This window comes from Rhinatrema bivittatum, chromosome 4, assembly GCF_901001135.1.
Source record: "Rhinatrema bivittatum chromosome 4, aRhiBiv1.1, whole genome shotgun sequence".
NCBI classification, from domain to species: domain Eukaryota; kingdom Metazoa; phylum Chordata; class Amphibia; order Gymnophiona; family Rhinatrematidae; genus Rhinatrema; species Rhinatrema bivittatum.
In genome coordinates, this window is record NC_042618.1 from 49046138 (window position 1) to 49061914 (window position 15777).

The 15777-nt window shown below is 45.7% G+C and overlaps 1 protein-coding gene across 1 annotated transcript in view; it reads right to left on the reverse strand.

The window, feature by feature from the left end:
• Positions 1-2017: 2017 nt before the first annotated feature.
• Positions 2018-15777, reverse strand: part of NUDT14 (nudix hydrolase 14) — a 177772-nt gene continuing 164012 nt past the window's right edge. The window contains exon 5 of the mRNA XM_029598096.1: positions 2018-2271. Coding sequence (XP_029453956.1) covers positions 2025-2271 — 247 coding nt within the window. The 3' untranslated portion in view covers positions 2018-2024. The remainder of the gene's footprint in view (positions 2272-15777) is intronic.

Genomic DNA, 15777 nt, shown 5'->3' on the forward strand with positions numbered 1-15777 from the left:
CTTAGTAAATGACCCTCTATGTTAGGCAGATAAGTAGCTCCTGCCCAGAATGCCCATTTCCTCCCCACCACTTAGCCAGCTAACTACTTATCTGGCTAAGTGGTGGCTGCTGAATGGGACCAGATATTGAGCTGTCACCATATAGCCAGATAAGTCCCTTCTTATCCAGCTAGGTAGCACTGAATATTGGCCTCATAATTAGTTGAAAGATTTGTTTTTGTGAATTAATCAGCAACAAAGGAAAACATAGTACATTTTGCCTCAATAATAGACTTTTATTTCTTTAAGTCGACAGATGTTCAAAACAAAACTTCATAAGACACCAACAGTTTAAGAGCAGCTTTCTCTTCATGGTATTTTATCACTGGAATGCAGGCCGTCTGGTTCTATAATCAAACTGCAATAGCCTGAAATGTCGGGCAATATCTCATTGTGCAAAGAAATGCTAAAACTAGGATTCCCAATTTTGTGAGACTGATAAAATTCTAAAGGTCCTGCAAGTACAGGCTTCTGCATGTGAAAACCTCCTAAGAACACGGAGGCCAATACTCAAGGACCCACTGACGGCAACGTTTTTAAAACCCGGCGCGTGCCGATACTGGGAGATACGCGCGTAGCTGGGCCGCGTGTGCCAAGCGCATTTTCAGAGCGGCCCGGCTACACGCATATCTCCCGGTAAGCGCAGAAGAGCTAGGTTTCTGAAAAGGGGCGGGGGCTGGGCGGGGGCTGTCCGGGACAGGTGAGAGCAGGTAAGTTCTGAAGTTAAAAAAAAAATAGGTTAGTTGGGTGGGGAGGGGAAAAGGAAGGAAGGATAGGGGGTTAGGGAAGTACCCTCTCAGTGCACTCCTTTATTGGACTGGACTGGGAACTGAGGAAGGCCCGGTCGCATCGCCACGCGTTTCTAATTAAAATCCCTACTTGCATGGACAAGTCGGCACCTGCACGCACTGATATAAAATTGGCGCGTCCATGTGCGCGTGCCGGGAACCACACGCACATGGACGTCTGCATGCCCCTTTGAAAATTTACCTCTTTGTGGTTAAGCTTACCCAGATAGCTTTATCCTGTTAACTTTATCTGGATATTCAGCAGAACTTTGCCGAGTAAAGGTCCCCCTGAATACCCCTGGAGAAAATTAACCAGATAGGACAGTTATATGCCTGACAAGACTTACCAGAATAACTTTTGCTGGCTGGCACTGAATATCTATGCTGGTCAACTAAAGTTTAACCAAGTCCTGCGAATGCCTTTAATGTGGCCTCTTTTTATCTGGGTAAATTTCACGTGGGTAACAATTTACCCAAATATAATTGTCAGTGAGTGGGAGAGGGGAGGGAAATTTCATATGTTGTGGTTTGTCCAGATAACTCCAAAAATTAGCCGGACAAACACTTTGGGGTAGATTTTCAAAGGGTTACGCGCGTAACCCCGAAAACCTGCTCCTGCGTGCGCCGAGCCTATTTTGCATAGACTGGCGACGCGCGCATGTCCCGGGGCTTTGAAAAAGGGGCGGGAAGGGGGCAGGGTCGTGGGTGGGGCACCAGTCCAGGGGCGGTCTGGGGGCGGGACCAAGGCCTCTGGCACAGCGGCTGTGCCGGGGGTGGCGCACCGGCAGCTGGCTGGCGCGCCCAAGTTACGCCTGCCAGAGGCAGGTGCAACTATTGAAAACAAGGTGGGGAGGGGGGGATTTAGAAAGGACTGGGGGTGGGTTAGATAGGGGAAGGGAGGGGAAGGTGGTGGGGGGGGGGGAGCGGAGGGAATGGGGAAAGCCGTTGGGGCTCCCCTAGGGCTCGGCGCGCGCAAGATGCACAAGTGTGCACCCCCTTGTGCGTGCCGACCCCGGATTTTATAACATGCACGTGGCAGTGCGTGCATGTTATAAAATCGGGTGTACATATGTGCGCGCCGGGTAACGCACACATATGTACCCCACACACGCAGGTTAGAAAATCTGCCCCTTTGAGTATTGACCTCTTAGGCATTACAGAACATCAAAATTGCTTAATCATCTGGTATATTTTCATTTATTTTTTATCTTTTGGTAAAAGAGGGGCAATGTTGTTTTGAAACCACATGAAGCTAAACACAACTCCCATTGTCTTGGGGAAACTTTCATCAAAAGAAAACTTTAAGGCGTCTGCAAGAGGAATATCCACAACTTCAATTAGCTCCCCTTCTTCAGGCTTGCCCCCTCCTGGGTTAGTTTTCATGCTGTCCTCCACCTCGGCATAAAATATTGTCTGCTTTGATCCTGTCACACCAACTCCTGATCTAAAAAGGAAAAAAAAAAAAAAAAGATTTTTATCTTTGCAAAATGGTAATGGGGCAGATTTTATAAACTTGCGCAAACAAGAGTACACGGGATTTCAATAGATACGAGCGTAGCTGCGCGTATCCATTAAAATCCAGGGTCGGCGCGCGCAAGGCTGCCCAAAATCGGCAGCCTGCACGCACCGAGCCGCGCAGCCTGCCTCCGTTCCCTCCGAGGCCGCCCGAAATCGGAGCGGCCTCGGAGGGAACTTTCTTTCAGCCTCCCCCCACCCACCCCCCACCTTTGTTGAACAAGTTACGCCTGCTTGAGGCAGGCGTAACTTTGCGCGGGCCGGCTGCCGCGCGCCATGTTCCGGTCCGGGTGCTGGTCCGGAGGCCGTGGCCACGCCCCCGGATGACACGACGGTCGTGACACGCCCCCCCCAGGAAGATAGGCTCGGCGCGCGCAGGGTGGGTTTGGGGTAGGTTTTCGGTGGGTTACGAGCGTAACCCTCTGAAAATCTACCCCGATGTCTCTCATTACAGATTTTTTGTCATGAATTCAAAAAGTTTCACAGAGAACCATAGACTTTTTTTTTTTCTACAAGTATTAAAAACATCTGCAAAATAGCACTGATGGTTTACTGGCCTGCTTGAGATTCATGAAACCGGCAGCTGAACTTTCAGGGCTAGTCATCCAGGAAGTACAACTAAATTCTACTCACATATCTTACTCTAATTCCCAAAATTATGAATCATCACATCGTATCTCATGCTGTCTATTTGTAAGAGCTTTGGGCCAGATTTTAAAAGGGTTACGCGCATAAGGTACAAGCGTAACCCTTTTAAAACCCCCCCCCTGCGCGTGCCGAGCCTATTTTGCATAGGCTCGGCGGCGTGCGCAAGCCCTGGGACGCGCGTAAGTCCCGGGGCTTGCGAAAAGGGGTGGTCGGGGGCGTGGCCAGGGGGCTTGGTTTTACACATGTAAATGCACTTTACCCATGTCAGTGAGCTTTTGAAAATTGCTACAATATATACAATTGACCATTGAATTGTCCACAGGGCTCGTCGCGCGCAAGTTGCACAAATGTGCACCCCCTTGTGCGCGCCGACCCCAGATTTTATAAGATACGGGCGGCTACGCGCGTATCTTATAAAATCCAGCGTACTTTTGTTCGCTCCTGATGTGCGAACAAAAGTACGCACGCGCGCTGTCTTTTAAAATGTACCCCTTTGGGTTTAGGGAGCTCAAAGGTTAAGACAATGTCCAGCTGGAATCCTCTAATTATGTAATAGAATGAATACTGGAAAGAATGTAATATTCTTTTAGGCTCTTCCTTGGCCTTTCAGCCATGAACTTAAGGGACCATACTATGGGTAACACTCAAGAAGCAACTCTTTCAGAAAGTGCCAGGGGCTTGTTCTGTGCTAAGAAAAAAAAACAAGAAAAGAAACAAGACAGATCTCAGATTGTACCATCTTTTCTCAGCAGATACAGCACTTGACACATTTTGCAGTGAAGAACTATTTTTCCTATTCTTTCATGCCAAAGATAAGTACATAATGCACTTAGGGGCAGATTTTCGAGGATTTATGCGCGTAGGGGGGTTACGTGCGCCGGGCCTATTTTCAAAAGGCCCAGCGGCGCGTGTAAAGCCTTGGGACGAGCGTATGTCCCGGGGCTTTTCTGAATTGGTGGGCAGGATGGGGGTGGGGCAGACGGTTCGGGAGGCGTGGCCGAGGACTCTGGCACAGCGGCCGGAGGATCGCACGGTGGCACAGCACTTGGCCGGCGTGCGCAAGTTACACCTGCCTCTGGCAGGCGTAACTTCTAAAACAAAGGTACGGGTTGGTTTTTTTTTCGAGCTGGGGGCGGGGGGGGGGGGGGGGGGAACGGGGCGGGGGGGGGAGGGGAGTAAAGTTCCCTCTGAGGCCACTCCAATTTCGGAGCAGTCTCAGAGGGAACGGGGAAAGCCAGCTGGTCTCCCCAAGGGCTCGGCACGCGCAAGGTACACTAGTGTGCATCCTCTTGCGTGTGCCAACCCCTGATTTTATAACATGAGTGCAGTTGCTCGCGCATGTTATAAAATCGGGCGTACATTTTAAAATCTGCCCCTTAGTTACTTCTTAAAAAATTATTGATGAATATTTCAATAACAACTCCTACATGACACTCTATTTTCCAAACACAAGGGGTAATTTTCAAAAGGATTTGCATGCTTAAAATTGGGTTTTACACTTGTAAATGCACTTTACGTGTCTAAGTAGGCTTTGAAAATTGTTACAATATATGCCATGGAATTGTCAATAGGCTTTATACATGTAAGTGCACTTTAAGGAGGTTATTTTAAAAGGAGTTACACGTGTAAATTTAACATACTATTATAGCAATTTTCAAAAGCCATTTACGCGCTTAGGGCTAGATTTTAAAACATGTGCGAGCGTGTCCATGTGCACGCACTACCCGGGGCGCGTACATGGACACGCGATTTTATAACATGTGCGCACAAGGGGGTGCACAATTGTGCACCTTGCGCGCGCCGAGCCCGTGCTGCCTTTCCCCACTCCCTACTCCCCCACCCCACCTTCCCTTACCTCCCCCGCCCTTTCCCCCCCTACCTTTTTCTTTTTTTTTCTTCTGTTGCAAAACTTACTTCGGCCCTGGGGCTGAAGTAAGTTGCGCGCGCCGGCCGACTGCCGGTGTGCGATCCCCAGCACAGCGGCAACTGGCCGCTGTGCCGGGAGCCTCTGACCCCACCCCACCCCGCCCCCGGACTGCCCCTTTAGTAAAGCCCGGGACTTAGATGTGTCCCGGGGTTTTATGCGTGTTGCCGGGCCTTTATAAAATAGGCCCGGTGTGCGTAGGGCTTTTAAAATCCGGCCCATAAAGTGCACTTACATGTGAATAACCTATGGACAATTCAATGGTATATATTGTAGCAATTTTCAAAAGCTCACTGACATGGGTAAAGTGCATTTACATGTGTAAAACCAAATTTTAAGCGTGCAAATGCTTTTGAAAATCAGGTCCAAAGTGTGTGAATCGGCTTTTGAAAATTGCTCTGATTGTATGTTACATTTACATGCATAACTCCTTTGAACATTACCTCCCTAGTGAATAGCGAACATTAATACATAAAATAAAAAAATAACAAGAGCTGATACTCTGACACACAGGACTACAAAATGCTGTACATCTACAACTATTTTTGAAGCCTTGAGGACATTTTAGTACATTCCTTTTCTCAAATTTATCAAAATATATCTTTGTAATATGTATCTTAGTATTAGAGTATCAAAACCATTTTGTTCTTGTATTAACATGTACTTGTCAGTTCGAAAGATTCAACTCTGCATACCTTCCCCTCATGCATGTATTGATATGGCATATATCTTTAGTCTGAAAGTATTCCAGACATATAATCTAATATTTATTCCAATCTTTTTCTCTTATAGCATGTGCTACATAATCATTGCTTTGCCAAGAAATATCAGTCATTCCATCTGTTGTTAAACTAAACAAATATTTCCTCTCTAAATACTCTTAGTCAGATAAAGTGAATCTAAATAATATTGCAATGATGAGAAGAGGAGGTGACCTAAAGACTTATTTACCTGTTTTTTAGGGACTGAAACATTTCTTTACTGTGGCAAATTATGCTGCCACTCTGTGATGCTACTGCTTGCTTGCCCATAAAGGAAACACAATCTTTATTAATGCCCGCTAAAAGCAGTCATACCCATAACCAGATGCTGAACTTGCAATGACACCATACCTGAAATTTCCTTAAAGAGCTTCACTTCTATTTTACCTAACATCGTATGGTCTTACTATTATAAAGATTTTTGTTTTATTAGCTGCTGCAGCAATTTTGGTACTCTACCTTTCCACTTGAACATCTGAATCAGAGGTCGCCAAATTCAGACCCTGAGGGCTGCAACCCAATTTGGATATTCAGGAATTCCACAATTAATATCCATGAGATCTATTTGCATGCACTGCATACCCACGCTTCCCCCAGGGCGGCGCTTCCGGTTCCTCTAGGCCATGGAGACAGAAAATCCCGCCTCCAGTCAGGCAGCCCATCATCGCCACCAGTGATGTCCCCTGTCTGGTGTCCCTGAGGATGAGTGGGAGCTTTTCCCAATCCCTGTTTTTAGCAGGAACCTCCGGAGGAGCACGCTGGCCTGGCATGCAGTGCGCTGGGCCTTTAACAGGGGAGCCTCCTACCCAAGTGGGGTAAGTATAATGTGGGTAGTGGAGCTAGGTAAGGGGTCGATTTTTAAGTGCTGCTCACGCTAAAATGCCCATACACGCCCATGTGCGGGCCAAGCGCGAGCCATGCGGATTTTTAAAAACTCTGAATTAAGTGCAAACATGCGCATGTGTGAGCAAAAAAATAAGGGGGTGGAAAAAGAGGTGTTCTGGGGTGAAGTCGTGCGCTAGCTTGTTAGCCGCGTATATTTACTGCCGCTCCCGAGGAGGAGCAAGTCTGCAGAAAACGCATTTTAGGTCTAACACCACAGGGTGAGGGGTCCGGCTCACTTGGCGGAAGCGCCTGATGAAGAACGAGAGGGGTCTGGATGACCTCAAGATTGACCGGGCAAACTGGTGAACTAAAAGCTGGGACAGTCCCTGGCGCAGGCATGTTTTAATATCCACTTACCTCCGCGCGTTACAGCTGACAAAGTCCTAGGGAAGACATGCGACGTATGTTTCCTCAGGTAACCTCTTAAAATTAGGAGCATATTTACTTGTGGGAGGCGTATTTTTAAATCATACACATGCAAGTGTGCGCATGATTTGGAATTCCGGCATATCTCCACTCGCGTGCCCGTACACGCGCGCGTGGGTGCAGGCACGCTCATTTTAAAATTAACCTGAAAGGTAGTGCATGGATGGGCATTAGGGGAGGCTCTGGAGGAGGTGGTGGGGGTAGGTATGATTGTGCATGGTTGGGCACTACTGGGAGCTCTTGGGGGAAGGGGGGAGTTTGTTTGTGCATGGGTTGACATGAAGTGGGCCCACAGTGGCCAACATTTAGTGCTAGAGTAAACACTTCTGTGACTGGATATTGTGAAAAATATCACAAGAGGCATTCAAACCCCCGCATCAATCATGTAAAACAGATAGTAAATGAAGGAGAAATTCAATATGCATTAATCCCAAAACAATACCACATTTTAGAAAAGGGCATCCAACGTGGAGCTTCACTGAGAGTTTTTAAAATTGAAGACTCCACTCCATGTCATCATTTCACAAAAAATGTTCTTTTCTTTTTTTCAAAAAAGCGCCTGTTGACAGACTTGTTCACGCTTCTCTTTTTTTTTTTTTAATGTTATAACATAACTCCATCTGCTAACCAGGAGCCTTCTCAGCTCCAATGAATCAAAAGAAGAGAGGCAAATGAGTCTTCGGCAGTGCTAGAGGCCACACCAAACTGCCGGTAGGACGCTGATAAGAAAAGGAGGGCTTTTTGCTGTTTGCCTGATTTTTAAGGGGCAAGGCCATCCTAAAAATTATGCCTCGCCCTCGTCACCTCCCTACTTCTCCCTCCCCTCCCTTAAGTCACCTGGCGAATGTTCCTCCTATCCTCCCCCCTCCTTGCTGGAGTCTGCCTGCTCACACACACATACTGTGCCCTGCCTCACACATTGCTCTGGGTTGCAGGGGTCTCACTTTTTAAATGTACATCTAAGGGTGATGTATATTTTATTCAATGGTTTTTTTCACTACTCTACGTAGGTAAGGCTTTGTGTTCTTTTTGTCAAAGGATGGTCAAACATCAGAATTGTGACAATAACTAGCTAATTGGAAAACCAAAAACTGCAAACTGCTTGGAATTGCAGCATTCTGTTGATTCTTGGAATTGGAGGATTTGGGATACTGTTTTGCCATCAATTCGCAGAGGAAATTTGGATATGAGTTTATTACACCTGGACAGAAATTAGTCTCCGGTTAAAGACTGTCTCTCACAATGCTGATTAGACAGTGTATATGTATGTGTGTGTGTGTGTGTATGTATGTATATATATATATATATTTTTTATTATTATTTATTTAGTGCCATCATTTATCAATGTGTGACGCTATATAGTCACAAATGAAAAAGAGCGTAGAAAGGATGATAGTCCTTACAAATGCATATCATTTGACATCTTTATTCAAATCCAACTCCTGAATCTTGAAATTGATCATACAATGAGGTTAAAGGGAGGGACAGAAGGGCTGTAATTTATACACTCCTGTCATGAGCAGGGCCGGAGGAACCATGAGGCAAGCTAGGCCTGTGCCTAGGGCACAGAGACTTAGGGAGTGCCGTGGCAAGCAGCAGAATTTTGAAAGGGCAAAAAGTGCCCTTTGGTTAATGGCAGCCGAGGCCCCGGGAGCGGCAGATCGCTCCCGGGTTCTCCGCTGGGCTACCAGGGGGACATCGGGAGGGTGGTACTGGGGGGGAGGCAGGGCGAGTTGGGGGCTGGCTGCCTGTCGTGGTGCCCCCTGAGTCTCGGCACCTGGTCTCCGGCTGTGCCGATCTTCCTTTCTTCGGTCATGTGATCAGCTAGACCGGCTGCGCCAATCTTCTTTCTGTGTGCGTGCATGTGGTGTGTATGTGAGAAAGGAATGGAGCTTCTGTGTGTGTGTGTATGTGATATGTATGTAAGAAAGGAATCTGCCAGTTTAAAAAAAATGAAATGTGATAATACATATTCCTCAACTTTTGTGCTGGTAGCGCAACTTTTGAAAAGTTGGATGAAAGATGAAATTACTGAAAATAAAATTTAACAAAGTGGGTAGAGACAAACACTAAAGCAAAAAAATTAAAGTATTTAAAATGTTCATCTCAGCAAAATCACAAATTTAAGATACTGATGGCAGGTGGGATTTGGTTTTTAGGACTGGTGAAGCTAGATAACATTTCTGAAAACGGGCAAGCAGCACAAGAGCCACAAGGGGCGTGACTTGGAGTGACAGAGCCGTCACTCTGTGCAGTATGTAAATCAGATGAAACCAGCACATTCCTAAAACTGCGGCCACGATGAACGCAAAATAGGGGGGATCCTGGAAAAGTGGATGTGGGTGGACAATATGCCAGAATTGACGAATCACTGCATAAACCCAAACAATTCTAGAAGAAAAAGGCAGAACAGGTGAGTTCCAAGGAAGAGGACCTGCTCTGTGGGGTAAGGAGTAGATCATGATTAGAGTAGTATGCGCATTTTATGGCTCATTTCAAGATTTTATAGGGATAGCCACGCACTTGAAACAGTACCAGCATACTACGGGCCTACATCAAAAATTGTTCACAGGAAGAACATAATCACCAAAGACGAAAAAATTGACTCACTGGTATGTTTTCACATAGGACTCTCAGATGATGACTCGTGAAATGGAGATTATCGCGATCAGTGGGTTTGCGGTATATGGTGGTAGAAAACACACTATGGCACAGTGTGATGGGAATATTAAAAAAGGCAACAGTTGAAAGATGTATCTGGGCCTGAAACCCCAGGTTGGGATCACAGGAATCTAGAAAATCAAGAAAAACTGTACTTCAGAGCACGTCCACACCATAGAAATGTCATCTATATAATGCAACCAAGTGGCAATCGGCCCATAAAAGGACGATGTATACACGAATAGTCTTTTGAAGTTAGCATCTTGAAGGTGGCCAACAGGAGCAAGTTCCTCCTCATGAAGATGAGATAGCAGCCAGTCACACAGAGAGGTTTTTGATCCACTAGAACACCAGGCCTCCAGGAGAGAGGAAGTGCAGGGCCTCTGGGAGGCAATGAAGGAGAAGATGCAGGGCATGCATTATGACGCTATGGGCGGAGATGCTTCAAAGGCCGCCCTCCTGACCAGCCACAACCACCAGCAGCTCCAGTCTACATGCTATTTCATGGAGCCTTTAATGCAGGCCTCTCCACAGTATCCAGCATCATGCACCTAGATGCCTCCTCACTAGTTCTTATAAAATGGCAGATGCGTGCGGAAGAAGCGCTTATTCATGCGGAGGCTATTTTATAGACCTTGCATATACGCGCACAATTACCCATGCTCAAATATTTTTGTGGCGTAAAAAAGGGGTGGATTTGGGGGGGTGAGTTGGGGCGGGGTCAACATATGCACGCGTAAGTTGAAATTTTATAACCTGCAAACACAAGCGCGTGATTGGCTCATGCCTGCGCATATTTACTTAGGCTATTTATCAGGTTTAAGTCAGAATAAAACTATTTCTAGCCAAATACAGACTACGTGAGGGTTCTGGTTAAACCTGTGGGCATGCAGGCTAAAGAACCATGGGGGTCTTGATGAGCTAGAGATAGAATGGGTAAACTGATGGACTAACTGGCAAAACTGGTCTTTTCCTTCACATACGAATGTTAGAAAATGAGCTCACTTTCATGTGTAGAAGCCGACAATTCCTAAGGAAAATGCGCGAATAGCAGTTGCTTGTGTAAATGCTTATAATTAGGAGCAAACATATGCGTGATAGGTATATTTTATATAATACTTGCGTAGACAATATAGGATTTACTAGCAACTCCCGTTCTATGACTGGGCGGCGAGCCTTTTTATTGGCACATATGCTCTTGTATGGAAGCGTTAGGTGAAAAGGAAAAACGAAATTCCCCTCTCCTCTCTCACACACACATTCTCTCTCACCGGCATCCCCCTCCCCACCCCCCTCTTACCAACCATGCTCTCTGTGACCCCCCTCTCGCACACACACATTCTCTCTCACCAGCAACCCCCCCCCTCCCCATGCTATCTCTCACACCCTCCTCTGTCACAGGCATGCTGCGGGACCCGCGCCGTTGGTGGCAAAGATGAAGGTCTGGCGCGTCGTCTACGGCGAAGAGGAAGTCCTGGCGCAGCGTTCGAGGCACACGGTGGCCTTCCATTTTTGGCTTGATCATAAAATAGCAGCGGAGAGCCCGGCAGGCCGCAAACGGAGCGCAACCCGTGGTACAGGCTCCGTTCACAGCGAAGATGAAGGGCCGGGCGCGCTGATCGCGGCACACGGGGGCCTTCACTTTTCGCCACGAAGGGCGCGCCGTGCTTTCATCTTCGCCACGAACGGAGCGTGTGCCGCGGGACGCGCTTCGTTCGCAGCCTGCTATTTGCTGCCTGCCGCGATGGCCGCTGTCCTTGCGGTTTGAGGGAGGAATGTTGTGCAGTACCTCTTGGCTGCGCGAGCACTGATGGACAGCATTGTAGTGCCATCTATCTGCGGGCTGTGGAACATGTGCGAGCACTGACGGACACCAAGCCCGATATATTATAGATGCTTATGTGCGCTTGCTTAAAAGTTACTGTCCCAATGCAGATAAAACCTATCAAAAATTCAATGACATATAATGTAGCAAATTTCAAAAGCCCATTGACACAGGTAAAGTGCATTTACATATGTAAATCCAATTTTAAACATATAAATGCTTTTGACAATCAGGCCCACAGGAAGCAATTTTCAAAGGAGTTTCACGTGTAAATGTAACATACTATCATAGCAATTTTAAAAAGTCATTTATCTAAGTTAAATGCACTTAATGCTGGTAAAACTTATTGACAATTCAATGGCATATAACGTAGCAATTTTCAAAAGCCCACTTACATAGGTAAAGTGCATTTACATGCGTAAAACCCAGTTTTAAATGTATTTGAAAATTAGGCCCAAAATATTGATTTTTAGAAGTACATATTAATGATTTCTCCCCCCCAACTCTGCCTTCTACAATGCCATTTTGTGTGTATAACAATACGCAGGCATTAAGCATGGAAATCCTTTTCAAAGTTCAAGCCTGTGATAGCTCATTTACAATGCAAACAATACAAAGAACAGGCCGATAATGCCTTCTCTTGTCCTTTAATGAGCCCAAAAACATGAGTCCTGGATGTTTGTTTTAAAACTGAAATAAATTATTGGATTTAGCTGTCTGGGCATAAAGTAGTGGAAAACACCACCACTAAAATAAACATCATTTTTCATTTAATTAAATTATGTTCTCGGCAGCTCACAAGTAAATATGTAGATATGTGCATTAAACAAAGCAGCAACACATAATACATATGAGCTTGCTATAAAATCCAGCCTTATTAAACTGGTAATCATTAGAGCTGTATGCTCCATGTTCGCAAAAACGTCAGCTAGTCAAAGTGCTTCACCATTATAGCTTAAAGGCCTCTTTAAAAAGAAAGGGGTTTAGCTGCTTTTTAAACGTTGTGAGACACCCCCGCCCCCCCAGCTCTTTCCAGAAGTTCTCTGGCATGGAATTCCATAATAGAGGACCGGCATCTAATTGAATAGAACACTCAGAAGGTAATTCTGGTAAGCAACAGTCGGCTGATCTTAATTTTCTAGCAGGGCTGAAGATCTTCAAAAGCACACTAATGCACTCTGGCATTTCGTTGCCTAGTGCTTTGTGAATCAGTAGCTGGTGGAGGTAACACACAACGGGGGCAGTACCAGTTAAAATTCTTGTTGCGGTGTTTTGAATCACCTGCAATGAGTCAGACAGGCCAAGACAGATGGAACTGCAGCAATCGAGTTTTGACAAGACCAGCGATTGCAGCACCGTATGAAAATCACCAGCATTCAATTACGGCTTAAGCTTGCGCGGCTGCATCAACTTAAAATGTTGACTTGGGTCTTGAATCAGAAACCCCTGGACCTTAAGGCAGGAAGCATGCATCTGAGTCACTGGGATTGCTCAGAATTAGCCAGAATTTTAATAAACTATCATCTTGGAAAAACCCTATTAATTGAATTCTATTGGCTCTACAAAATGGAGGAAACAGGAAAGACCATATTTGGGACATCATCTTTACCCTAAATTTTAGAAAGTCCTTATATGGACAAGAGCCAATGATTACTGGGCGTTGCCTTCCTCTGGCAATAAAAGCCAGCAAACGTTTGAGTCACAAGCCCCTGGGACACCTCACTTGCTGAGGCTGAGATGTGCTGATTCTGAATCCTTGTTCTTGAATAGTTACAGGAAATATGCCTGGAGTTTAAAGGGAAGAGGAATAGCCTAGTGGTTAGCGCAGTGGGCTATGAACTAGGAGACCAGGGTTTGAGTCCTGCTGTTACTCCTTGAGACCTTGGCCAAGTCTCTTTACCCTCCATTGCCTCAGATACAAAAGTTAGATTGTAAGCTCTCTGGGGATAGGGGAATACCTACAGTACCTGAATGTAAACCAAATCAAATGTCGGTAAAACAAAAAAATCTAAATCTCTATTGTGGACAGCAGTTTAATGTAGAACATCTTTTTATTTTAAGTAATAGACCCCAGACTCTAAAGTGAAAAAAACAAATCCCCAGCAGTTTCCTGTACTTCCTTGCTCTTCACTGGCCACATGCCCACGTGCATTTGCTTCCCTAGTTTTTGTAGATTTCCAAATCAGACTGCGCCTTTTTAATTTCTTTGTAAACACCCTTATCAATCTTTTCTTTTTATCAAAACAACCATTATTACAGGGAGCCAGGCAGAGCTAGAACTAGACAGTTGAGAAAACATTCACCTTAAAGCCCAGGTAAATGATTGATTGCCTTACCTAAGAAAGGAAAACCATAGGCCAGGCACCGTAGCCATCACATTCTTTCATTGTTGTGGTGAAGGCGGGGAAGTAAGGGCAAGGTGGAAAAGGAAGAGGAAGATGTGTATGGACATTATATTATATTATATTCAAGCGCACCCCCAACTGAGATTGACTTCCAAGCAGGCCACCCTTATCCATCTGATGAAGTGTAGAGCTCCACGTGCTGAAGGCATACACGCAGATTACTGGAACTGCTTTAAGTGCTTTCCCCTAAGATATTTTCCTATTCCCCCCCCCCCCCCTTTATCAGCAACTCTCTTACACGTAGCCTTGATTAACTCAAGCAGCAAGACGGCTTCCTCTTTTCATGTGCTGCCATTAATGTTCATTTTACAGCAGCTCAGGGCTACAAATGCATCTTAATGTATTATTTTTTTTCCATAAGCATTATCTTTTACCTGCAGTGTTAATACATTTCTTTCCTGATCCAGGACCCCCAGGGTCTGTTAATGTGTGTGAAGAGACTTACTTTCTTTCAGTACTTTCAGATCAGCAGAAGTCAATCAGAATCTGGCTCTCTTCGGGGAGCAGAAGAACCAATCCGGAGGCAGGAAGCACAGAGAAGTGAGATTTCTTCCCTGGGTAAAGGGGCAGAGCCCGGAGACTTACCGAGCTCTGGACTGAAGAGTTCTGCGCCTATAGTTCTGCGCCTATATACATCCATCAACGATCTTCTAACCAGCCTCAACCTGGTTCTAAACACCAACAAAACGGAAATACTCATAATAGCACCGGATCAATCTGCCCCGCCAACATCCAGCAACTCTCCAGACACCTCAGGATATGCCACCGCACCTCAAGTCAGAGATCTGGGAGTACTACTAGACAACAGACTCAGCCTCAATAAATTCATAAATAACACTACAAAAGAATGCTTCTTTAAGTTACAAGTGCTAAAGAAACTAAAGCCCCTTCTACTCTATAGGGATTTCCGCACAGTACTCCAAGCCATCATTCTCCCTAAACTAGATTACTGCAATTCACTCCTGCAGGGCCTTCCCGCCTGCACCACCAAACCTCTCCAGATGGTCCTGAATGCCACTGCAAGGATACTTACAAACGCCAAAAAAAGGGACCATATCACCCCGATCCTCCAGCATCTCCATTGGCTGCCCATCAAATACAGGATTCAGTTCAAAACCTGCATGATGATTCATAAGGCCCTACATAACATCTCTCCACTCAACTTAACCTTCCAGCTTCAACTACACTCCTCTAAAAAACCAACCAGAAGGGCATACCAGAACAGAATGATCACCCAACCTGCAAAATCTACCCTGAGGAAACGCGCTGTAACCACAGCGGGCCCGTCTCTCTGGAACTCCCTACCACCGGACCTCCGCATGGAGCCGTGCCATACTACTTTCAAAGTGAAACTCAAGACTTGGCTCTTCCGTCAAGCTTTCCCAGAGAGCTAAAAGCAAGAAGAACAACAACCATCCTTGCCTTACAGCAATAATCTAATGTTTATATTACTTCAGTTATATTTTTCCAAGTTGTGTTCTAAGTTGATCTTAGTTGTTCTTAGTTGATCTTAGTTGTTTTTTCCCAAGAGATTGTACTTTATTATATATTATCCGTTCATTATTTCGATATGTTCCATGTAAACCGCCTCCCCGGCGATAGTTATCTCTGTTAAATGTGAACCGGAGTGATATGTATTTTATACAGGAACTTCCGGTATATAAAAACCCTAAATAAATAAATAAATAAATAAATATAGGCAGTGCTGGGGTGGGTAACCCTGGAGATCAGCACGAGGCGGGGGAGTCCCTTATCCCCACTACCCCACAAAGTCCCAGAGCGCCATACCAGTGTCCCTTTGAATTGAATTGCTGGAGCAGGCACCTTTTTGGCACAGCTGCACTTCTTTTTGGCCTGAGTATTTGACGCCTTTAAGAGCTGGCACCCTAGGCAATTGTCT